The following is a 10,519-nucleotide window of genomic DNA, read 5'->3' as shown; positions in this document are numbered from 1 at the left end:
CGTCTCGAATCAGCAAAATGTCACATTAACTTATACTCGTTTTCTACATATTTCACTTTTTATTGACGCCATGTCAATAATCCATTGCTGCATATTGTCTTCGTCTAGCATGTCACTTGTTATGTATTGTCATATTTTCATAAGGTTTAATACATATCTTGATATGAAGCTGGGTTTTGTGTTGATTTACCATCATCTTTGAGTGGCTCCTTGGAAGTGGATTTGTATGGCGGCTATGGCTGAGATGGTCAGTGAGCTTAATGTGGGAGGAAATCCTAAAGTAATCCAGGTTAAACACGCATCCTAGTGATAGGTGCCATGAAGCTGGACTTCTAGAGAGTGCGTCCTCGTGGTAGGTGCGATGAAGCTTGACTTCTAGAGAGTGCGTCCTCGTGGTAGGTGCCATGAAGCTGGACTTCTAGAGAGTGTGTCCTCGTGGTGGGTGCCATGAAGCTGGACTTTCTGCAGAGGACGTCCTCGTGGAAGGTGCCTTGAAGCTGGACTTTTAGAGAGTGCATCCTCGTGGTAGGTGCGATGAAGCTGGACTTCTAGAGAGTGCGTCCTCGTGGTAGGTGCCATGAAGCTGGACTTTCTAGAGAGGTCTTTCCAGGGGTAGGTGCCATGAAGATGGACTTTCTGCAGAGAACGTCCTCGTGGTAGGTGCGATGAAGCTGGACTTCTAGAGAGTGCATCCTCGTGGTAGGTGCCTTGAAGCTGGACTTCTAGAGAGTGCATCCTCGTGGTAGGTGCCATGAAGCTGGACTTTCTAGAGAGGTCTTCCCAGGGGTAGGTGCCATGAAGATGGACTTTCTGCAGAGGTCGTCCTCGTGGTAGGTGCGATGAAGCTGGACTTCTAGAGAGTGCATCCTCGTGGTAGGTGCCTTGAAGCTGGACTTCTAGAGAGTGCATCCTCGTGGTAGGTGCCATGAAGCTGGACTTTCTAGAGAGGTCTTCCCAGGGGTAGGTGCCAAGAAGATGGACTTTCTGCAGAGGTCGTCCTCGTGGTAGGTGCCATGAAACTGGACTTCTAGAGGGCGATTTAGTGGTAGGTGCCATGAAACTGGACTTCTAGAGGGCGTCCTACTGGTAGGGGCCATGAAGCTGGACTTTCTTGAGAGGTCGTCCTCGTGGTAGGTGCCATGAAGCTTGACTTCAAGATATGTCGTCCTTGTGGTAGGTGCCATGAAGCTTGACTTTCTTGAGAGGTCGTCCTCGTGGTAGGTTCCATAAAGCTGGACTTTCTTGAGAAGTCGTCATTGTGGTAGGTACCATGAAACTGGACTTTCTAGAGAGGTCTTCCCAGGGGTAGGTGCAGAGGTCGTCTTCGTGGTAAGTGCTTTGAAACTGGACTTCTAGAGGGCGTCCTTGTGGTAGGTGCCATGAAGATGGTCTTTCTGCAGAGGTCGTCTTCGTGGTAGGTGCCATGAAACTGGACTTTTAGAAAGGGCGTCCTACTGGTAGGTGCCATGAAACTGGACTTCCAGAGGGCGTCCTACTGGTAGGTGCCATGAAACTGGACTTCCAGAGTGCGTCCTCGTGGTAGGTGCCATGAAGCTGGACTTTCTTGAGAGGTCGTCTTCGTGTTAGGTGCCATGAAACTGGACTTCTAGAGGGCGTCCTTGTGGTAGGTGCCAAGAAGATGGTCATTCTGCAGAGGTCGTCTTCGTGGTAGGTGCCATAAAACTGGACTTCTAGAGGGCGTCCTAGTGGTAGGTGCCATGAAGCTGGACTTCTAGAGAGGTCTTCCCAGGGGTAGGTGCCATGAAGATGGACTTTCTGCAGAGGGCGTCCTAGTGGTAGGTGCCATGAAACTGGACTTCTAGAGGGCGTCCTTGCGGCAGGTGCCATGAAACTGGACTTCTAGAGGGCGTCCTACTGGTAGGTGCCATGAAGCTGGACTTCTAGACAGTGCGTCCTTGTGGTAGGTGCCATGAAGCTGGACTACTAGAGAGGGCGTCCTAGTGGTAGGTGCCATGAAACTGGACTTCTAGAGAGGGTGTCCGAGGGTTAGGTGCCATGAAACTGGACTTCTAGAGAGGGCGTCCGAGTGGTAGGTGCCATGAAGCTGGACTTCTAGTGAGGGCGTCCTCGTGGTAGGTGCCATGAAACTGGACTACTAGAGAGGGCGTCCTCGTGGTAGGTGCCATGAAGCTGGACTACTAGAGAGGGCGTCCTCGTGGTAGGTGCCATAAGCTGGACTTCTAGAGAGTGCGCCCTCGTGGTAGGTGCCATGAAGCTGGACTTTCTAGAGAGGTCTTCCCAGGGGTAGGTGCCATGAAGATGGTCTTTCTGCAGAGGTCGTCTTCGTGGTAGGTGCCATGAAACTAGACTTTTAGAAAGGGCGTCCGAGGGTTAGGTGCCATGAAACTGGTCTTTCTGCAGAGGTCGTCTTCGTGGTAGGTGCCATGAAACTGGACTTTTAGAAAGGGCGTCCGAGGGTTAGGTGCCATGAAACTGGACTTCTAGAGAGGGCGTCTTCGTGGTAGGTGCCATGAAACTGGACTTCTAGAGAGGTCGTCCTCGTGGTAGGTTCCATAAAACTGGACTTCTAGAGGGCGTCCTCGTGGTAGATGCCATGAAGCTGGACTACTAGAGAGTGCGCCCTCGTGGTAGGTGCCATGAAGCTGGACTTTCTAGAGAGGTCTTCCCAGGTGTAGGTGCCATGAAGATTGTCTTTCTGCAGAGGTCGTCCTCGTGGTAGGTGCCATGAAACTGGACTTCTGGAGGGCGTACTAGTGGTAGGTGCCATGAAACTGGACTTATAGAGAGGGCGTCCGAGGGTTAGGTGCCATGAAACTGGACTTCTAGAGAGAGCGTCCTCGTGGTCGGTGCCATGGAACTGGACTTCTAGAGAGGGCGTCCTCGTGGTAGGTGTCATGAAGCTGGACTGCTAGAGAGGGCGTCCTAGTGGTAGGTGCCATGAAACTGGACTTCTAGAGGGCGTCCTCGTGGTAGGTGCAGTGAAACTGGACTTCTAGAGGGCGTCCTAGTGGTAGGTGCCATGAAGCTGGACTTCTGGAGAGGTCTTCGAAGTAGTAGGTGCCATGAAGCTGGATTTCTTGAGAGCTCTTCCTAGTGGTAGTTTGGGCGACATGACAATGTAGATATATTCATTTAGACTTAGAGAACAACCATTTAATATTCGAGGGGTGTGGGTATGTGGAGATAAATTTTTTTCTTTATATATATATATAAACAGCTCCTTCTACCGCTTGCAGGATTCCCAGTTTGATAGAGCCACAGGTACTAGTTAATGAGTTTAGAGTAGCTGAGGCCGTAGAGCGTGTCTATTTAGAGTTCACGAGACTATTTTACATGTTAAATATCCACAACGTCTATGTTTGTATAGGGAGAATTGTGGGTACACCCATCGGTACTTACTAGACTTGTGAGAATCTGAAAATATTGGTTGAAAATATTGAATAATCGTACAGACAGATATACTGAACTGCAAACAAACTTTGCACATTTGAAAATAATGTGATTTTATATTAGTTGTACTGGTTCAAACCCCAATAGGCATAAACACATAGCCCAAACGCATCGTTGTTGTACCTGTAATATTTATCGGCAATGCGCACGTGTTTTTTGAGAAAATGAGAAAAATGTAAAATCACGTGATGTCATTGTTGGTAGAAATGCACGTGCCACAGGGCCATAAAATCTGCACAGTAGCAATGTCAGTCATTCACATAGTAAACAAAACACACTTGGAATGCTAAGACTAACATCAGAACAACGTGAGCGAGCTATTGGGGTGGTCCAGATGGGGGCCACCTACACGTTGCAAGAACCTTTGGCTGTTCCTGTGTTGCCGTTGGAAACTTTTCAGACAGCGTTTCAGACAGACTGGAAGGACATCGGACAGGCCCCGGACAGGGAGACCACGGGTCAATACGCCACAGAAAGACCTCCGCAAATGCTAACTCACAATGACATCATCGGAAGTGAATGCTCTGGTTCGGCGGATGAGCACACACAGTGATCAGACGACACTGACCAGCAGGTATCAGGGCCCATAGACGTTTCAGGGGATAGATGTTGACCGCTGAACATCGACGCAGACAAATACAATGGACTAATACAGTGCGACGGGGGCAGCGTCGGGATTGGCAATGCGTGATCTTTACGGACGAAAGCAGGTTCTGTTTGTTTAGAGTTGATGGAAGATACCGTCTTTACTGTGAACGCACCGTGTTTACGCAGAGGTGAAGGGGCAGTTGCTTGCTGCGTTCAATAAGTCGTTCCTTGCGTGGGAGGTGGCGTTATGGTGTGGGGTGGAATTTGTGAAGACCAGGCAACGCCACTCGTCGTCATCAATGGACACCTCAATGCGCAACGCTATAGAGATGACAGCCTCCGTCCAGAAGTGCTGCCCTACCTCCAGCAACAACCCCGGGGTGTTTTGAAACAACACGACAACGCCAAGCCCAACACAGCTCGTATCGTAGTGGACTTTCTAGCCAACAACAACGTCAACATCTTATCGTGGCCTTCATGTTCTCCTCACTTATCACTCGTTATTTTGTGTTTGTAACCACTTTCCGTGTTGGAATGAATTGCACTGAAAATCTGGACAATTGAATTTTCAACTCCCACTGATTTTGTTTGTCTGGTGTACAATATTTAACCACAAAATTTCAAGTTTGAGTTGTTCAATACCCTGTGGAAATGTTGGTTTATAAAATATACTTCACCTCAAACGTTTTTGTTCTTTTTAGTTTATTAATTACAGTCACTTCAATCTGGTGCAAAGTTTCTTTTGCCGTTCAGTTTATATAAATGTAATTTACAAAGCACTAATGACTGCTAATTCAGAATGAGAAAACTGGATATCTCGTTTGAGAGATATAAAGATGGTTACAGGACAAAAACGATGTTCACAAAAAACATCATTTAGCACGGCAAGTACTAAGTTAAACTAATACTTACAGCTTATCCCCACCCCCTAACCCAAACCACATCCCATCTAAGTTGCCCAAAAGCTAATTATGGAAGTCAAGTTTGTTTCGCTCCTTCATTATATAATATGCACATTTGGAAACATTAAATACCTCACAAACTTTGAAACTCCTTAATAAATGCACAAACGTGCATAGGATATAGGTAAATATCATAACCGGATGAATTGATATTATGTACAAAGAATGAGAACATAACGGTTTCACAAACAGGTCTTTGGTCTTGCGGTACTTTGGGTCAAGTCCACCTGCCATTCTCTCTCATGAAATACTGCCGATGTGACGTTAAATCTTAACTCACTCACTCACTCACTCACTCATGAACATGTCTGAGCTTCAACGAAAACGTGTCGATGCCATTCTAAAGCGCTTAATTTCAATATAAGTCAAGTACATTTCACATGTCAATATATCCTTTATAGCTAAATAGAGTCCTGTGTCACTGAGTGATGAAAGTTGATTCCGTCTCATCTAGTAATCTATATTTGTATTCAGAAGCAAATCCATTAAGATTTTGTCCCCAAACCATATCTATATAACGTATTTCTCAACAGAGTTGCCCACTTTTCCCTTTCTGATTTAGCAGACATAGTCATTTGTGTTTTGTAAATTACATTTACATATCTGTCTGTGCGACTATTTAATATTTTCAAGCAATAGTTTAAAATTCCCACAAGTCTAGTTACTACCAATGGGTGTACCCACAATTCTCCCTATACAAACACAGACGTTGTGGATATTTAACATGTAAAATACATTTCATGAACCCTAAATAGACACGTCCTACGGCTTTAGCTTCTTTTAACTCATCAGCTAGTATCTGCGGCGATATGAAACAGGGAATCCTGAAAGCGGTAAAAGAAGCTGTTTTTTTTTTAAAAATAATTTATCCCCACATACCCACATACCCACACACCTCGAACATTAAATGGTTGTTCTATAAGTCTAAATGAATATATTTATATTGTCATGTCGCCCAGGCTCTGTCGGAGATGTTCTCAACCGTAACCAAACCCGACTGAGCGTCGGGTATTCGAGCAGAACACCACGTATCTGCAGGTACAGTGTCTGGGTTGACCTGGTATCAGCAATCTTGTGGACCTACAACGGGGTACGCAGGGTCACCGACGAGTCACTGGTGTTTGACAGTTGTCTTTTCTTGCTGTGGAGTGCTGTTTGGATTAATTCGCAACGATGCTGAATCCGCTTGCCTGTATTAGTCTTCTAGTTATCCTGGCGAGTAAGTACCAATGTATATCCAACGCATGGATGAATCCTACTTAAATTAATAGTTTATTCATCAAGTAATTACGTTTCTGGAGGTGATGGGTGGAGGTGTGGTAGGGGCGTGGTCAGTTGTCGTGACGGTCAATAATAATCCTATAATCCTATACTAGTATTAGGATGTTTTGAACGTTAATCAGTTACTGCTGACGTGTCAGTGAAATACTATCTGACTGAACCATGTGTTGTACTTCTGCTGCACACGAAGAAGAACAAGATGTTTATTTCTCATGGATCACCGTGGTGGCATAACGGAGTGGACAAGAGAGACACATATACAATTAATTGAGACAATAGTTAGTGGAACATACGCAGTCCATATTTTACATACTGGGCTAGTCGTAAGTGAAGAGGTTTAGAAGAACAAGTCATAAGTGAAACACATATTTCAGTATTTGGATATTTACAATTCATAGCATTCTAGTGTAAAATGAAATTCATCACCAATTTTAATTTTACAGAGAGAGCAAATCCTGTCTTCCCTATTGAGGTTATACCAACTACCAGTTTCAATTGGGAGTCGGTGGTTGGTGGTTTTGATTTTAGTCAGCCAAATGCGTAAATTATGAGGTAAATACAATATATATTCTTCTACTGCGAGGATCGTGGTGATGGTGTTCAACTCCCCGGCTACACATAGATTGTATATCGCCACGCCAGGTCTTTACAGTTTAGGATGGAAATATATTGACAGACTGACCTATAAATATACAAATAGAAAGATTATGGTTTTAAGGCTAACATAAGCAATTATTTGTTGTTGGAAGACCCAGTAACTTAGCGAGTATTGCTCATCCGTAAAACAACTGACGATACATTTCTATAGTTGTACTCGATGTTACTTGTTCCTGGATATTCCAAGTATCACATTTTGTTACAATTTAAACTTACCCACTCATGATGCATCACGGTGATTCCGCAGTGAATGACGATATGGTGAGCTATCTACAGTAGACATGCTGGTGCACATTAGAACTTGGGCTATCTGAACTTCTCCAGAAGTGAAGGGGACGGTCACAAAATATGCAACCCTTCAGTGACTTAATGTATTCCGACGTGATGTTCTCGAGTTCACAGTCAACAAGCAGTTTATATTACTAAGGGATACTCCAGCAGCCAGTCTATTTCAAATTAACCTACTACCAGTCTGTGTTTGTGTGTACACTCCTCTCGCCATCCACCTTAGATAGATGAACGTGTTGTGTATGTAGGCATGAAGTTCTAGTGTACACTCACCCACATCCACCTTAGATAGATGAACGTGTTGTGTATGTAGGCATGAAGTTCTAGTGTACACTCACCCACATCCACCTTAGATAGATGAACGTGTTGTGTATGTAGGCATGAAGTTCTAGTGTACACTCACACGCATCCAACTTAGATAGATCAACGTGTTGTGTATGTAGGGATGTAGGTCTAGCGTGCACTCACCCACATCCACCTTAGATAGATGAACGTGTTGTGTATGTAGGGATGTAGTTCTATTGTACACTCACCCACACCAACCTTAGATAGATGAACGTGTTGTGTATGTAGGGATGTAGGTCTAGCGTGCACTCACCCATATCCACCTTAGATTGATGAACGTGTTGTGTATGTAGGTATGTAGTTCCAGTGTACACTCACTCGCATCCACCCTAGATAGATGAACCTGTTGTGAATGTAGGAATGTAGTTCTAGTGTACACTCACCCACACCAACCTTAGATAGATGAACGTGTTGTGTATGTAGGGATGTAGTTCCAGTGTACACTCACTCGCATCCACCTTAGATAGATGAACCTGTTGTGAATGTAGGAATGTAGTTCTAGTGTACACTCACCCACACCAACCTTAGATAGATGAACGTGTTGTGTATGTAGGGATGTAGTTCTAGTGTACACTCACCCACATCCACCTTAGATAGATGAACCTGTTGTGTATGTAGGGATGTAGTTCTAGTGTACACTCACCCACATCCACCTTAGATAGATGAACCTGTTGTGTATGTAGGGATGTAGTTCTAGTGTACACTCACCCACATCCACCTTAGATAGATGAACCTGTTGTGTATGTAGGGATGTAGTTCTAGTGTACACTCACCCACATCCACCTTAGATAGATGAACCTGTTGTGTATGTAGGGATGTAGTTCTAGTGTACACTCACCCACATCCACCTTAGATAGATGAACGTGTTGTGTATGGAGATGTAGTCTGTGTTTGTGTACACACTACTCTCCCTATCTACCTGTGGTAGATGAACGTGTTGTGTATGTAGATGTAGTCTGTGGTTGTGTACACACTACTCTCCCTATCTACTTGTGGTAGATTAACGTGTTGTGTATGTAGATTTAGTCTGTGGTAGATGAACGTGTTGTGAATGTAGGTCTAGGGCCAGCCTGTGTTTGTGTACACACTACTCTCCCTATCTACCTGTGGTAGGTTAACGTGTTGTGTATGTAGATTTAGTCTGTGGTAGATGAACGTGTTGTGTATGTAGGGCTAGGGCCAGCCTGTGTTTGTGTACACACTAATCTCCCTATCTACCTGTGGTAGGTTAACGTGTTGTTTATGTAGGGATGTAGTTCTAGCGTGTTGTGTATGTAGATGTAGTCTGTATTTGTGTACACACTACTCTCCCTATCTACCTGTGGTAGATGAACGTGTTGTGTATGTAGATGTAGTCTGTGGTTGTGTACACACTACTCTCCCTATCTACTTGTGGTAGGTTAACGTGCTGTGTATGTAGATTTAGTCTGTGGTAGATGAACGTGTTGTGCATGTAGGTCTAGGGCCAGCCTGTGTTTGTGTACACACTACTCTCCCTATCTACTTGTGGTAGGTTAACGTGCTGTGTATGTAGATTTAGTCTGTGGTAGATGAACGTGTTGTGCATGTAGGTCTAGGGCCAGCCTGTGTTTGTGTACACACTACTCTCCCTATCTACTTGTGGTAGGTTAACGTGCTGTGTATGTAGATTTAGTCTGTGGTAGATGAACGTGTTGTGTGTGTAGGTCTAGGGCCAGCCTGTGTTTGTGTACACACTACTCTCCCTATCTACCTGTGGTAGATGAACGTGTTGTGTATGTAGGGCTAGGGCCAGCCTGTGATTGTGTACACCCTAATCTCCCTATCTACCTGTGGTAGATGAACGTGTTGTGTATGTAGATGTAGTCTGTGTTTGTGTACACGCTTCACTACGTATGTACCATGGGTAGGTGGCCATGAGCTGTGTGATAACAGGCGAATAATTGTTACTGTTCTACAAAGTCTAGCCATGAGCCACATCCAAATATGTGATGAGCATGATAAAGATGCATAAAGATGGTATCTGAATCTGTGATGACGTCAGTGTAACTAAATGTTGCCTTGCAGGCGGAGTGGGCGCTATCACCCTGGAGGAGTGTGCCGCCTATGACTACGCCAGCCAGTGTTTCCAAGCCTACACCAGGAAAGAACAGGCGGCAGTTACACAGTCACAGGTCTGCAAGTATGTATGATTTGTATGCATGTGTAATTATAGCCTACCGAGTTTAGACACAGGTGGTGAAACGTTGTCGTACAAGATTGCTTTTGCAAAGGTCAGCCATGAAAGGTCAAGCTGCAATATGTTAATATTGTCAAATAATTAAATCATGTTATAATAATAATAATAATAATAATAATAATAATAATAATAATAATAATAATAATAATACCTCCCAATCTGTTGACTGACATTGGGAGAGTACCCGGGTTTGCTACCAGGAATACAGCCCTTCTGACAACCTGGGTAATGCAGAAGGTTGCAGTGCTGGGGAGTCTTCACATTCTTCGAAATGTTCTGTGTGGGTTTGACGAGGCAGCGCTTCCAAGGGCCCCGAGCTGATGATGAGCCTAACCAGCCTGACTGTGCCAGGATCACCCAAACCCTCTTTGCTGCATTTTCTATTTTAATATGTAAATAAAATTAATGATAATAATAATATGATGATGACGATAATGAGTGAGTGAGTGAGTGAGTATAGTTTTACGCCGCTTTTAGCAATATTCCAGCAATATCACGGCGGGGGACACCACAAATGGGCTTCAGTGACGATGATGATGATGATGATGATGATGATGATGATGATGATGATTACGTGCATTAGTGTGTGAGATGTTACATGTGTTACAGTGTTATCATATGTTACAAGCGTGATATGTCACATGCTTAAGCGTGATATGTTACAGGAATACGTTTGTCAGATGTCATACCCATTAATGTGATACATGTTACCTGCATTCCTGTGATATGTTACATACATAATTATATG

General features: G+C 44.4%; 1 protein-coding gene across 1 annotated transcript in view; it reads left to right on the top strand.

The window, feature by feature from the left end:
- The first annotated feature begins 3,766 nt into the window (after positions 1 to 3,766).
- The window catches only part of LOC139477667 (uncharacterized), a 36,171-nt gene continuing 29,418 nt past the window's right edge, over positions 3,767 to 10,519 (top strand). The window contains exons 1-2 of the mRNA XM_071260044.1: positions 3,767 to 3,947; positions 9,600 to 9,714. Coding sequence (XP_071116145.1) covers positions 3,767 to 3,947; positions 9,600 to 9,714 — 296 coding nt within the window. The remainder of the gene's footprint in view (positions 3,948 to 9,599; positions 9,715 to 10,519) is intronic.

Source organism: Haliotis cracherodii, unplaced genomic scaffold (assembly GCF_022045235.1).
Source record: "Haliotis cracherodii isolate W230 unplaced genomic scaffold, xgHalCrac1.p SCAF_34, whole genome shotgun sequence".
Classification (NCBI taxonomy): Eukaryota; Metazoa; Mollusca; class Gastropoda; order Lepetellida; family Haliotidae; genus Haliotis; species Haliotis cracherodii.
This window is presented reverse-complemented; position numbering and strand designations above follow the sequence as displayed.